Genomic DNA, 15,726 nt, shown 5'->3' on the forward strand with positions numbered 1-15,726 from the left:
TTTACCTTCTGATAAAAAACTAATTAAAGATTTTAATTGATTATTAAAAAATTGTAATGAATTAAAAACAAAGAAACGTAACTTTGATAAAGAAAAATGAACCCCGCATAATTTAGTGGGTAGTATATATAGTAATAAATATATGATGATGTATGATGATATCAAAAAGATTTAAGATAATGACTGAGAGAACAAGGAGAGAATGAATAAGATATCGATCGTTAAACATAAAATATATGCGGGCTTGAAAAATGATATGTCTATTAACTAAAACAGGTGTTGTCGGCGTGCGGGCCTATCAGCGTCACGTTTTTCACGGTGGTCGTGTTCTTCGGGTCATTCTACCTCATAAATTTGATGCTTGCCGTCGTGGCCTTGAGCTACGAGGAAGAAGCTGAAATTACTAACGAGGTAAATTTCGTTTTACTCCCAATAAATTTTTACAAAATAGTAATTTGTTATTTTTATCTCTTATTTTGTTCGAAAAATTATTAATAGGAAAGAAAAAAAGACCTAACTGATCACCGCGAAGACTCGACGTTTAGTTTCGACCCGACGAAGATCAACATCAAAACCCTAACAAAAGAAAAGCAAAAAAAAATAGACGCACGCAAGGGCGTTTTGCTGAGCAGCTACACGAGGAAAAAAACACGCAGAAGAAAACGGGGAAGAAGTTCTGCGGGGCAGGAAAAAAATGGTGGAGCGAGGAGCAGGTCCTTGAACAATAAATGCGATCAGTAGGATCATCCTTTAAATATTTATTAACCTTCACGATTCCCTTCCACCCCAATTACCTCTGTACCAACAAAACCACTCGCACTAATTGCTAATTAGTGACGAAATAAAATTCTTAAATAATAATTATTATTATTGTTTCAAATATTTAATTCAGATCGGCGACACCTAGTCCGAGTCCAAGCCCAAGGCACTCAAATGTCCGGCCATCAAATCTACCTCTCCAGGTGGCTCCCCCTCGGCCACCTGACCCGATCCACCGGCTGGCACCCCACCGAGGGATGCTGCACTCCCGGCAAGCCAGCAACAACAGCAATCAGCAATCCTCGTTGGATGACTCGGGTGTCGTTGATGATCACGATGGTGATGACGTTACCTCGGCTGAAGAGCACGAGCGTCGTGAGCATCACCATCGTGAACACAAGCACCGCGAGCATCGTCTTGAACGTCAAGAGAGAATGCAAATGGTCACTACGACCACTGGCGAACGCACTCTACTTCCTATTGCACCGGTCACTGTCTCCGTCAGGAGCAGGAGCCGGGAAATTAGGGTACTAAAGTGCAATGGGGTTAAAACTAAAAAACAAATGTACACATTACCTCCGGAGTACTTGTCACATATTGTCGTTATTGGTAATAATTTATTCATTAAAATTATAAGGTACCGGTGGGTAATAAAGCTTAGCTAAGGGAGATTTTGAATAGGATCGAAAGTAGTGCGTTTAATTATCGAAATTTATCATTAATCTTTATTTCAATACATTAGCCGTAAAATATAGTGAAGTAATGGTAATTTTTACCATAAACAAACAAAAAATTGAACTTTTACAAAAACCATGCGAATAGGCCTTATTTTAGTACGGTAGGGTAATAAGGCCTACGGGTTAAAAATTGTAATAGTTAAACTACACTGAAAAAAATAATCGCTAGCTGGGAGCGATTTTTTCGCTAGCTGGAAGCGATTTTCTCTTTAGCAGGGAGCGATTAAAAATCGCTTGCTATTTTTAATCGCTCTTAGTATTTATTTTATTTTCGAGTTATACCGATGCTTAACTTTTTTTATACAAGGAACAAATAAGTAAGCGTTAGCGAAAAATCGCTTCCAGCAAGCGATTTTTAATCGCTACCTGCTAAAGAAAAAATCGCTAGCAGCTAGTGAAATAATCGCTTGCAGCTGACGATTAAAAATCACTAGCTGCTAAAGAAAACAATCGCTAGCAGCTAGCGATTATTTTTTTCAGTCTATACTTAATAAAATTGGTATTAGAGATAAATCATCACTTAAATTTAGCAACAATACTTTTTAAGAGTCAGAAGACTAGATTGTTTTTTATAATTTCTTCTGCACTACGACAGCATATGACGGATAATGAAATATAGAAGATAGGGCACGTGGTATCGGGACTATAAACTTGTCGTAACATCTCTTTGCAAGACTCTTCTACTAGAGTAGCCTTTAGCGGAGGCGATTATTTTAAATATCATTTCTGTCACTTAGACCTTATTACCCGCGGGTACCTTATTTATGTACACTGCACAGTAAAAAATATTGTGTTAAATACAACACAATCTGTGTGTTAGAAACGGCCCACACAATATTTGTGTTAAAATTTCAACACTTTTTTTGTGTTGATTTTAAAGTAACACTTAATAAATATTGATAATATCGATTTTTATACTAACACTTTTAAAGTGTTGAAGAGTAAATCGATTAAAAATTTTACAGTACCACAAAGAATTGTGTTGGTTTGACACAAAATAATTAACACAAAAATTTTAACTCGGACTGTTTTTAGCACAGGTACACAATATTTTTTACTGTGTGTAAAAAGTCCGGAGTAAATTCGGAGTGATCATGGATTTTATATCAATCCGAATTCACTCGGTCGCTCGGAGTTTTTAAAAAAAATCACTCCGAATAAGGGGTAAACTTCACTCCGGATTTTATTCGCGTTCACTCAAATTTTTTACAGAGTAATTATTTTAATTTTTTTGTAGACGATCTTCCTGACAGAAATTGCGACAAATGTATTCAGTGTTGCGTCGACTATGAGGGTTGGTTACGATTTCAAAATTGTTTATATAAGGTAATTAATTTTCATATTAATTTGATAAATTTATTTATTTACGCGTCACTATAAATTAATGACATATTTATTTATCATTAATAATTGATGGCTATATTCAATATGGAAAATTATTTATATTTTACAATTATTAGTTTTCACCAGAACATCGATTTTTATTCAAAACTGAAATTCTAATGATAAAATATGGCCGCCCTTGAAATCTTCCTTTGATCAGTCCATTGCGGTTCTATTTCTTGATTAAAATTTACACCGACCGATAGTAAAATTTGAAGAGCCATTTACTCGCATTCAATTACTTTTACCTCAATACATTCTATTCATTTTTAATTTTTAAATAATAATGAGTATAAAGTTTTAACTTTTCAAAATAACTTTTGAAGCCGCGGTATTAATATTGACATAAATTTAAATTACCTGTCAATTGATTTTTTATTATTTATGATCAGTAAAAAAAGCAAAAATATCGTACCCACAAGAATATCAATTACTAACCGCAACAATTAATAATTACAAATAAATGAATTACTGTGTAATTAAAATTAATCATCAAAAGTTAAATATCGATTGTCAGAGATAAATTTAATCAAACTATCTGTTAATAATAAACGTTCCATTAGGTGGTACGAGATCCATTGTTCGAATTAACCATCACCCTGTGTATCGTATTGAACACCGGGTTTCTCGCTATGGAACATCACGGGATGAGCGAAAATGTGCGACAAGCTCTCAACATTGGCAACAAAGTCTTCACAAGTATTTTCACGTTCGAGTGCTTCCTAAAGTTGCTCGCACTGAGCAAAGATTTTTTCAATAACGGCTGGAACAACTTCGACCTTATAATCGTGTCCGCGTCGCTCATTGATTTAACATTCGAATTAGTCGACGGTCTATCAGTATTACGTGGTCTGAGGTTGTTACGTGTCTTGAAGCTGGCGCAGTCATGGACGACAATGAAAGTTCTTCTGAGCATAATAATATCTAGTATTGAAGCGCTGGGTAATTTGACTCTGGTGTTGGTAATTGTCATCTACATATTCGCCGTAATCGGAATGCAATTGTTCAGCAAAGATTACACACCCGAAAAGTTTTACCCAGACCCAGTTCCACGGTGGAACTTCAACGATTTCTTTCATTCCTTTATGATGATATTTCGGATACTCTGCGGTGAATGGATCGAGCCCCTGTGGGACTGCATGCGCGCTGAAAAAGATGAGGGACCGGAAACATGCTTTGCAATATTTCTTCCAGCATTAGTTATGGGTAATTTCATGGTTCTCAATCTCTTCTTGGCCTTGTTGCTCAACAGTTTCAATTCCGAAGAATTGAAGCAGAAAAAGCAAGAAGTTGGTGAGGATTCAAAGCTGGCGAGGTCGTTTGACCGGATTAGGTCAATTGTTCGTAAAAAACGATACCGAAAAGAGCGAACGGAGAACGAAAAAAACACACGATTGGAGCAAATAGTGCGGGAAGTTATGGACAAGTCGGACAAAGAAAAATACGCAATACAGGAGACCGTTTTGAGCCTTCCTAAAGACAATATTTACAATAGATCGTATCAAGAAAGTCTGAATCAGCCGGTGTTCACTTACGAGCCGATTTATCACCGGCAAGCGACTGTTACTACGTACAGCCACAGCAGCCAGGAGACGGTCAGACCCGCGGGTAAGTTGGACGAGGGTAAGGGCGACAGCAATGAGACGAATGCTGAAGAAAGCATCGAGATGGAAGTACTCAAAGAGTCGACGGGAAAAATTCCCGATGACGAAGAACACTCGGCGATGCTGCCACAACAGGACAAAGAAAAACAGGCGAGCAATAATGAGGCCATGATGCTGATGTCCTCGGTGACGATGATGACGACAATGAGGCAAGACGAATTGCAGCAGCAAGCAGCGGCCAAGGGACAAAAAAGACCTTGGCACGCGCTCGTTAGCTACGTCGACGAGCTCACTGTCGGTGGAAGACGCGATAGCAAGGGACGTTACGTTGACGGCATGGGCTCCTTTCCAGGATTTGGTAGAAATAAACCACATAAGGTGCCGCAGGATTGCTTTCCTCAGCATTGTTATCAAAAGTAAGTCATCGCGGTTTTTTTTTTTGTAAATTATATTGATCACCGAGATTCTGATATTTATTTCATTGGCTGGAAATTTTTTGAGATCTTTCTTCAAGATTTTTTTTTTAATTGTCAACTTCCAAATCAACGACAACAGGATTAAAATTTAAATAACTGAAGTAAAAGCTCTAATTATAAATAATATAAAAAATATTTAAATTTATTGGCCATGTATTGAATGCCAATGATAGATAAATTTATTGGATTCTCTCACTGGATGCCTCAGCCAATTAAATCACCCGTTTCCACTATAAATTCATAACACCGCAATAAATATAAAGCTTTTTAAATCATCACTCTCATGTACCAATTATTGGCATGTCACCCGCCGTCCTTTCCAAGCCATACACAATATAAATTCTTTTAATATTCCAATTTCCCGTACTTCAAAAATATTAAAAAACCCGGGTCAAAACTAAAACTTGATTTAGAATTGATTTATCAAGTTGAAATTTGGAGCCGTTTTTCACAAAATAAACTCGACTTTTTTTTTACGGAGATATGAAATACATTTAGTTTTCGCCTTGGTTTAGACTTAACTGGCTTACTTAGTCACGATTTAAGACGAAAAATTTGAAATTAAGTCGAAATTGACTTGATTTAGACTCATTCGACTTAAATTACAAAGCGAAAAAGTCAAAACTAAGGTGAAATAATTTTGATATATTAAGGCGGAAGTAAGGCGAATAAATGACTTTTTTTCGACTTGATTCAGCAAGTCAAAAGTAATGTGAATGACTATCATGCTCAAAGTAAAGACGAATAAGTTCAAACTAAGATCAAAAAAGTTCAAAAAGTTTAAAAAAATTAAATTTAAGTCGAAAAAGTCGAGATCTTATCACGAAATCGTCGGCAAATCGATAACTTCAAAAGAAAATAAGGTGAAGCGCGCCTAAATCAAGTTTAATTTTTGACCCGGGAACCCGCGAAATTTAAACAAACCAATTAAAATTATCATTCTAGACAAAATTTCGACTTCTGCCTCTCGCATTCTATCTTACTCAGGTCTCAGAAACTAAAGTTTTTTACAAATTGATTAATTAATAATTATATTTAATAGATGTAGTTGCATTAATCAATGTATGGCTACGGATTTGGGTCACAAATGGACTAATATACGCACATTCGTGTTGTCGTTTGTCGACACCCCGGCATTTGAATGGATGATACTGGCATTTATATTTGCCTCGTCTGTCACCCTTTGTTTTGAGGACATTTATCTTGACGACAATCAATTCCTCAAGCGCATTCTCTACTGGACAAACCTGGTCTTCTGTATGCTATTCAGCATCGAAATGTTACTCAAGTGGCTTGCGCTCGGATTCTGTAAATACTTTACGAGTTTCTGGACAATCTTGGATTTTATTATTGTTTTCGTAAGTAATTTCCCTTCGTGGCTCACTATTAATCACATCGATAGTAATAATAATGATTGTTATTATCACTATTATCATCATAATAACAATACATGTGTGTATTAATATCGTTACACTGTTGTTCTTTATTTTATTTTATTTTGTACTTCATGTCTCTATAACACGCTACAAACTAACGGCTATTGTGTTATTGTCGCATGAGATGACAAATTATTATTAGTTCAACGGTCTTAAGAAAATAATTTAACGTTAAAAGCAAAAAAAATGAATATGTTTCAAAACAAGTGTTTAGCTAAAGATATAGCAGAATGTAAGTGTCTTTTTATGGAGAAAAAAAATTACGTGAAAAAAAAAAAATCCTCTTGAATGTTTATATTTTTTTATTTCTATATGTATTACTCTATATATGTTTTATGTGTCGCTTCATGGACCCAGGTACGTTAATAATCTCAAAGTCAATCCTGATCCTTTTTAAATCCTTTTAATTATTAAAGGAACTGCTGACTTTTAAAAAATTTTTGACGTTTAATTTTTTTTTTTTCAATGTATGGGAATAATTCGTATGAATTTTTTTTAATTAATGGATTTTTTTTAAGGTTTGTTTTAATTTGAAAATTTTTTTGGCGGTAATTTTTTTGAAATTAAAATCTAGAGTTGACTAAAAAAAATTGATAATTTTTTGACATAAATTCAATTATTTTTGAATATTTTTGATAGAAACTAAAATTTGAATTTTGTTTGATAAATAAATTATCGGAATTTTTTTTTTTCCATAATTAATTTTTGGTTAAAATTTCGAAAAATTCAATGATACTGAAGTTAGCCGACGTCAAATAATTTTTGGATTTTTTTTTAGACGGTAAATAATAAAAAAAAAAATATTTTGAAAAATTGCACATATAGTTTTTTGAATTTTCTACATGTGCATTTTTTTATTTTTTTTTTTTCTCATAAATTTGTTGTAAAAAAAAATCCTAAAATTAATAATTGTCTGTTAACTTCAAGATCACAAGTTAGCCGACGTCTAATAATTTTTGGACTTTTTTTTAGACGGTAAATTATAAAAAAAAAAAATATTTTTAAAAATTGCACTTGTAGTTTTTGAAATTTTCTACATGTGCATATTTTTAATTTTTTTTTTTTCTTCAAATTTAATTGTTAAAAAAAAACCTAAAAATTTTCAATTGTCTGCTAACTTCAGGATCATAAAATTCAAATTAATTTTTTTTTTTTTTAGTCTTCCCTGATAAAAAAATTGTTGTGATTATTTCAAAATTTGAAAAAAAAATTAATTCGGATGTGATTTCATTTTTGCTCAGATAAAAAAAAATATTTTTAATTTTAAAAAATTTATATTTTTGTTAGAAATGGAATTTCTAATAAAAATTTATTTAAAAAAAATTAAAAAGGCAGCAGTTTCCTTAAAGAATGAATCCATTGCCCATCAAAAATAACCATCTAGTAGATTTGATCGTGTGTTGTACGATGATTTGAAATTAAAAATTTTAAGTCAGACGATAAAATTTTTAATTTTTTGTCATCTGTTAACAAAAAATATATTTGTGCTAAAAACATTCTTATCTTCACAGCAACACAATTGTATGGATAGATCAGTGTATTGCATGCTGTCTGTTGAAAAAAAATATTTATATATACACATATATATCATAGACATATATGTAGATGTATAAATGTGAAACAAAAAAAGCTCTGTGATATATTAGTTCGTAGGAGCTTTAAAAAAAAAAAAATAAGTAAACAAATCAATAAAATTAAGTGATTTGCTCAACAGGTTTCCATGTTTAGTCTTTTGATAGAAGAAAATGAAAACCTCAAAGTACTGAGGTCGTTGAGAACACTCAGGGCATTGAGGCCACTCAGGGCAATCTCAAGATGGCAAGGCATGAGGGTAAGATCTATTGAAAACGTCTTCTCTTAATTAGTTTTCAATCGACAAATAATAAGTTTTTTTTTCTCACTTCAAAATTATTCATGTACTAAAATATTTTACTACCACGGTAAATTTTAGGGCAATAATTACTAGCAGGTACTTGGCTACTGACTTAATTTATTCAAAACATGAATTGCTAATGACTAATTAGTTGATTTAAAAGATTCTTTTTTTCCCGCGCTCTGAAATGAATTGGACTCAACGTTTCCGGTGGATTTATTTTTATTTGAACCCACGGCAATTATTTGTCATATTAATTGTGTACTTAAATAAATTTTAAAAGAAGGCTTACAAAAATTAAGGGGTCGGATAATTAATTTGGAAAATAAATAAAATTTTTTTTAAATTATCGTAATAATATCCGGATCATTATTTCTCCAAATGTCACCGCGGAAATATTTTTTTAAATGATTAATGCATGCGCTATTGTACCCTAGTCTTCGACACTAACGAAATCTGATACTTTCAAATGAACTATGAAATTATAATTAATAATTAGAAGCGGCGAGAAATTATTATGCGTTGGCATCATAAGCCGAAGGCTACTGATGCCAACACAGAGAAAATTTATTTGACTGCAGGAAAAACGTCCTTTTGATAAAAAGTATGACCTGCTATTAATTTTAAAAGCAAGAAAAATAATAATTTTCAAAAAAGTTATGATTCCGAAGTTAGCAGACAATTAGTAATTTTTGGATTTTTTTTTTCAGCAAATCAATTACAAAAAAACAAAAAATAAAAAAATGCACATGTAGAAAATTTAAAAAACTACAGGTGCAAATTTTTCAAATATTTTTTTTTATAATTTATTCCTTAAAAAAAAGTCAAAAAATTATCAGACGTCGGCTAACTTCAGTATCATAAAAATGATACTGAAATTAGCCGACGTCTGATAATTTTTGGATTTTTTAAAAAACGATAAATTATGAAAAAAAAAAATATTTAAAAAAATTGCACTTGTAGTCTTTTGAATTTTCTGCATTTGCATATTTTTAGTTTTTTTTTTTTTTTTTCAAATTCAATTGTTCAAAAAAAATCCAAAAATTTGTAATTGTCTGCTGACTTCAGGATCGTATTATAAAAAGTAATTAATGACTGAGAAAAAAAAATTCTTGGTACCCTATTTTGCCAGAGCCTCTTTTACATGAAGTGTTTAATAAAATAATAATTAAGTCATCGGAAAAATCTATTAAGTAATGAATATTAATTACAGATTGTAGTGAACGCGTTGATGTACGCAATACCTAGTATTTTCAACGTGCTCCTCGTCTGTCTCGTGTTTTGGCTGATATTTTCTATAATGGGAGTTCAATTTTTCGGTGGAAAGTTCTTCAAATGTCTAGACGAGTATGGCGAACTGCTAGACATTTCGGTGAGTGAAAAGCAATAGACATAACACTCGACATCCATTATCTTTTTATTGCCGTCAAAGAAATTAGCTGCAGATAAACTGACAATAGTTATATATATTCGAACATTCCTCTTTTGATTTTTTTATTTCATGTTTTCCGATTCCCTGTCTCTGTTGATATAGATAGTGAACACGAAGAACGATTGCCTGAGTGGAAATTACACTTGGGAGAACAGCAAGATAACTTTCGATCACGTTGGTATCGCTTATCTGGCGTTGTTCCAAGTCGCGACCTTTGAGGGCTGGATGGAAGTTATGGAGGACGCTGTTGATGCGCGGGGCGTCGACCTTCAACCTCAAAGGGAAGCTAATCTATGGGCTTACATCTACTTTGTTATATTCATCGTATGCGGTTCATTCTTTACTCTCAATCTATTCATCGGAGTTATCATTGATAATTTTAATATGCTTAAAAAAAAGGTAAGTCTGCCAACACTTAATATATAAGAGAGACCGGGGCACAACCGACCCCTGGAAAAATTTCCCAATAAGTCCTGCAGTAAAAATTACTCAATTAATGCGAGTACCCGCATGAAAAAATATATATGTCGAAAATATACGTGACGTATATGTGATATATACAAAATATATGTACGCAAAAAAAATATACGTCAAATATATTTGCAGTTATATGTTGATATAAATGTATGATTTCATATATGTCAGGATATACGTGGAATATATAAGAAATATATGCAGACATATATTTTTTCATATACGTCAATGTATATGTCTGCATATATATATAAATGTACGAAAGTATATATCTCAATATATGTATCAACATATATGTAATTATATATCTCAACATATATACAGCTATATACATTCACATATATATTAATCTATATAGAAACATATATATTTACATATATGCAAACATATATGCAAATATATATTGACATATATTTCAACATATTTGATACAATATCACAAACTTACATGAATTTTTTTAATTTTCAATACCTGAAATCCCTAGTGGAAATTTTTCGGACTTTACTATGAAAAACTCTGAAAAAGTCTAGAGAATATATGTGGGTATACATACAAACATATATAAAAAAATATATGTCTGCATATATTTGTATATACATGCTCGTATATATACACAAATATGTAAGTCAAAATATATTTAGTATATATGTAAAAATTTATGTGAAAATAACTTTTTACATATATACAAACATATATGTAAAAATATATGTTGGCGTATATGTAAAATATATGTGACATATATAAGAATATATGCAAACATATATGCCGTCTTATACATAAACATATATTTACACATATATGTAACAATATATGTGCACATATAATTTAATGCAAAAAACATATATGTCAAAATATATATTTCTATATTTGACTTATATTTGACATATATTTATGAGTATATTTTTCACATATATATTTTTCCATGCGGGTAAAGTTTGACTTTTATTTTATTTTAAAAATGGCGCTCATTTGCACAATGAAAAATAGGGTAGAGGTACCGTTTTTGGTCACTTTAGGGCCAGTTTTGGACACTTGAAAAATTGAAATAAAATAATTTGTAAAAGACCCAATAACATAATCAATTTTTAAAATATGTTTAAAGATACTTCTATTCCACTATTAAAATGAAAATTTTATTTTACACTTTTTCATTAATTAAAATAAAGGATTAAATGTCCAAAAATGGAGCAGTGCCCACAAATGGTACCTCTACCCCATTCAAAAAATTTTTCTATTACGAAAAAGTAAAAATAAAAATAAAAATCAGATCTGGAATCACTCTAAATTGGACGGTAATTTTTAATACAAAAATAATCGCGGTATTTTTGAATTTTTTTGAAAGTCGGTACACGAAATTTTTTAAATAAATGAATTTTATAAAAAGTTAAAAATAAATAGGTAGTACAAGACGTTATATTACTCTATAGCAAATATGACCCCGAATTACCCTATAACTGTAAAAATTTATTATTATAACATTATTTTGTAATCTTTATGTTTATAGTACGAAGGTGGCGTGCTAGAAATGTTTCTGACCGAAAGTCAGAAGCACTACTACACAGCCATGAAAAAACTAGGTCGTAAAAAGCCTCAAAAAGTAATAAAACGTCCGATGAATCAATTCCTCGCCATGTTCTACGACTTGTCCAACTCCAGGAGGTAATAAAATTTAAAGATAGTTGATTACTTAATATATATCCACATGCTATTTTTTATACAGCTGTCGTAGTAAAATTAACGGCTGAATAATTTCAATAAATGTTAAATGCTAAAATGAAAAAAAAACACACACACACATTTATTGTGCACAGGTTTGAAATAGCAATATTCGTATTGATATTTTTAAATATGCTGACAATGGGTATTGAGCATTACAACCAACCGCATCCGATATTCTTTATTTTGGAAGTGTCCAATGCATTTTTTACGACGGTCTTCGGGTTGGAGGCGATTGTTAAAATAATAGGTCTACGCTATCACTATTTCACGGTGCCGTGGAACCTGTTCGACTTCATCCTTGTGCTGGCGTCGATACTCGGAATCCTCATGGAGGACATAATGATAGACTTTCCCGTGTCACCGACGCTCCTGCGGGTCGTGAGGGTGTTCAGAATCGGCAGGATACTGCGGCTTATCAAGGCCGCCAAGGGTATTCGGAAACTGCTGTTTGCGCTGGTTGTCAGTTTACCGGCGCTGTTTAACATCGGTGCTTTGCTCGCACTCATTACATTTATCTATGCAATTATCGGCATGTCGGTCTTCGGACACGTACGCAAGCAGGGTGCTCTCGATGACATGGTTTGTGTTAAAAATTTATTTTATCAATTACGTTGCGCATCTCAAAAGCTTGACATCAGCAAAATATTTTTTTTTTTTTTTCAAATTACGCTCAATGGCGGGAATGCGATTTTTTAAATTTTTGAAAAAATTATCAGGGAAAGTCCAAAATAAACTGAGAGATTTAGATATCAGTTTAATTTAAAAAAAAAATTACTTCGAATAGAACCAAAAATAAATTTAACTTTCCTTTGAGTCCTCATTTTTTTTTTTTAATTATACTTTGACAACTTTGTAAAAGTTTGTCTTTAAGCTTCAAATCCTTTTTATTTCAATTTTCTACTTTACATCAAACGTCAAAGTAAAATGGATTGTCAAAAGTTGTCACAACTGTTAAAAAAAGTTAGACAGAACTCGAGCTCTCGTTCTAAAACAGAAACCAGCCTTCAAACTCTCGATTATCGAAAACTAAAATTTTTTTCAAAAACGACCCGACAAAATTTTTTCCAATAAATACGAGCAATTAAATTTAGGCCCCGTAATTTTCAAATTTTTTTCACTATCAAAAATCCGCGGAATTTTAATAAAATCAATTAACCAGCAATTATTGTCACGTGTTCGGTTAAAGAGTAATCTGGAGCTGATGAAAAAAAACAAATTAAATTTATCGTGTGTTCAGATTTAATTGCGTTTCCATACACGAGTATGGGAACAAAGTTTGGCTTTAGACATTAATTAATATGAAATTAAGTTTTTAAACTCGACATGTTTGACACATTAAACGCAGTTTAAATTGAATTAATCTATATTTTGAATTATCCGGTTCGCAAGAGTTTACCCTGTACGTCATATATATTTTATTATCCCGTTATACGAACTGTAGTCTACTTAATCCGAATGCATCGCGACAAACTTTGAATCAGGTGTAAAGTCTGGCTCAGAGATGCGCAATATTGCAATGAAAAATAAAATATATGTAAAATGTATATAAAATATGAAAAGGTGAACTTCGAGACCTTTGGTCGGAGCATGCAGCTGTTGTTTCGCTTGATGACGTCGGCAGGATGGAACGACGTCCTGGAGTCTCTTATGGTTCAACCGCCGGACTGCGATCCCACCCCCACCAGCCGGCAGTTGAACGGAGACTGCGGGTCACCCCTCCTAGCCATTACGTACTTCACGTCCTTCATCATCATCAGCTACATGATAGTGATCAACATGTACATCGCAATTATCCTGGAAAACTTTAACCAGGCGCACCAAGAAGAAGAGATCGGCATTGTCGAGGATGATCTCGAAATGTTTTACATCAGATGGTCAAAGTAAATTATATTTATTATTTAAATAGTTTATTAATTAATTAATTGATTGGTTAATTAATGTGTTATTGAAATAGATATGATCCTCATGCAACCCAATTCATACGTTTCTCACAACTGAGCGACTTCATAGCGAGCTTAGACCCTCCGTTAGGAATTTCAAAGCCCAATGTCGTGGCATTGGTGAGCTTTAATCTTCCTATCGCCAAAGGTAACAAAATACACTGTCTGGACATCCTACACGCACTTGTCAAGCACGTCCTTGGACACGTCGAGGAGTCGGAGGATTTCAGAAAACTCCAGGAGCAAATGGACGTTAAATTCAAAAAACAATTCCCGACGAGGAAGGAACTGGAAATTGTCTCATCCACGAGGATCTGGAAGAGACAAGACAAAGCTGCCAGACTTATTCAACGCACCTTCCGCGACTATATTACGTAATCATTTTTTTATTTTATTCATTCGCTTTACCTGCAGCAGTCACATTTACGGCACTAATAGTCTCGGCATTTTTTATTTTTTAATAAAAATAGCTGTAACTTTTTTCACTTTTAATATTTTTGCATAAATTTTACACCAAAATTTTTGGGAGTAAATGTACTATGACAAAAAAATTATTTTCCAAAAAATTATTTTTATTTTAGCAAACAAATTTCAAAATTTTCTATTAAAAATTTCAAAATTATCAAAAAAAAAAGTATGATTGGTTTTTTGTAAATATCTCTGTAAATATTGAGAAATTCAAAAAATTGTGAGAGACCTTTTTTGTAGGGCTTTGAATTCTCTACAAAAAAGGTATCTTGTAATTTTTAGAAAACTCAATAGTTACCAAGATATAAGGAGTTGAAAATTGCCGTCTTCTCCCGAGTCGAAATTTAAAACGTATCTTAAGCGTCTCAGACGTTTAAAACGTATCTCAAGCGTCTCAGACGTTGTAAGCGTGATTAAAACGTTTCAGCTCAAAAACGTAATGTGCAATTTTGAGCGCTTAAGGATGGAATAAGCGGGAAGTTGCAGGGATGGCCTTTGGGGTCAACCGTTTTCCTAATTTTTTTAAAGTAGTCCAGTATGCCTCATATATCACATATTGGCCCGAAATATCATAAAAACATCATAGAGGTCATAACTTGACGGAAAATGGAAAAAAAAAAATTTCACCTAATACCCAGTACATGACGTTTTTAATTTTTATTGGAATTAAAAAATTACGTTTCAAACGCCTGAAACTTTTGAGATACGTTTTAAATTTCGACTCGGGCTTGAGCCATGTGACTGTCGGGTAAAAATGGCCGATTAAATTTTGAATTTACTAATAATTCGATATACTTAATTTAGAATGAAAAAAGAACGTGAAAGAATAGCACATGAGGTAGATTCTCAAACACAAACGTCGAGTCCGGGTGGCATGGGCAGCGAAGGCAGAGGCGGTGGGTGGGGTGGTAAGTTATCGGCCCTTCTCCACGTACACCGCGGAAGTAGGGCCAGTAGCCGCAAGTCCTCCAGGGCCAGCGACGCCAGCGACCTTAGCGAGCTAGGGACAGCATCGGCTTGGTTATTTCCAAATTTACCGCTGCTGCTTCTCTCCGGCGCCACCGGGACCCATGAGGACCTGCAACCACCCTCCTTAACCGTGTCCCGTCCCTCGCCCACCATGGAACAGCCCTCGGCTACCTCTAGCTCCGGCTCGGACTCTCACGTCACTGTCAGGTAACTTGTCTATTTATTATACTGATGTTTTTTATCACCTCAAGACATAGCATTGCACATTTTTTTATCACTTTCATAATAATTTTTATTTATTTATTCATTTATTTATTGAAATTTTTTCTTTGCAATTTAAACCTCCGAAGGCAGTTGATGCTATAGGTAAACAAGTATAAAGAAAACGAAATACTGTTGACGGCTGTCGTTTATTCTTCACTCGATAACGATAGATAAGATCAAGTTTTATGTAGA

At 33.0% G+C, this 15,726-nt stretch overlaps 1 protein-coding gene across 4 annotated transcripts in view; it reads left to right on the forward strand.

Annotated features, from left to right (window-relative positions):
* The window catches only part of LOC130666691 (sodium channel protein 60E), a 61,011-nt gene that overhangs the window by 38,869 nt on the left and 6,416 nt on the right, over window positions 1-15,726 (forward strand). For 2 of the 4 annotated variants that reach the window (XM_057467898.1, XM_057467926.1), the window contains exons 7-20: window positions 277-411; window positions 499-737; window positions 893-1,368; window positions 2,734-2,822; window positions 3,443-4,899; window positions 6,002-6,317; window positions 8,110-8,226; window positions 9,482-9,640; window positions 9,803-10,099; window positions 11,679-11,833; window positions 11,986-12,472; window positions 13,454-13,773; window positions 13,848-14,207; window positions 15,106-15,477. In XM_057467898.1, the coding sequence (XP_057323881.1) occupies window positions 277-411; window positions 499-737; window positions 893-1,368; window positions 2,734-2,822; window positions 3,443-4,899; window positions 6,002-6,317; window positions 8,110-8,226; window positions 9,482-9,640; window positions 9,803-10,099; window positions 11,679-11,833; window positions 11,986-12,472; window positions 13,454-13,773; window positions 13,848-14,207; window positions 15,106-15,477 (4,979 nt within the window). Of the gene's footprint in view, window positions 1-276; window positions 412-498; window positions 738-892; window positions 1,369-2,733; window positions 2,823-3,442; window positions 4,900-6,001; window positions 6,318-8,109; window positions 8,227-9,481; window positions 9,641-9,802; window positions 10,100-11,678; window positions 11,834-11,985; window positions 12,473-13,453; window positions 13,774-13,847; window positions 14,208-15,105; window positions 15,478-15,620; window positions 15,637-15,726 lie in introns of all 4 variants that reach the window. The other 2 variants (XM_057467918.1, XM_057467908.1) reach the window with 2 other exon arrangements.

This window comes from Microplitis mediator, chromosome 1 (assembly GCF_029852145.1).
Source record: "Microplitis mediator isolate UGA2020A chromosome 1, iyMicMedi2.1, whole genome shotgun sequence".
NCBI classification, from domain to species: domain Eukaryota; kingdom Metazoa; phylum Arthropoda; class Insecta; order Hymenoptera; family Braconidae; genus Microplitis; species Microplitis mediator.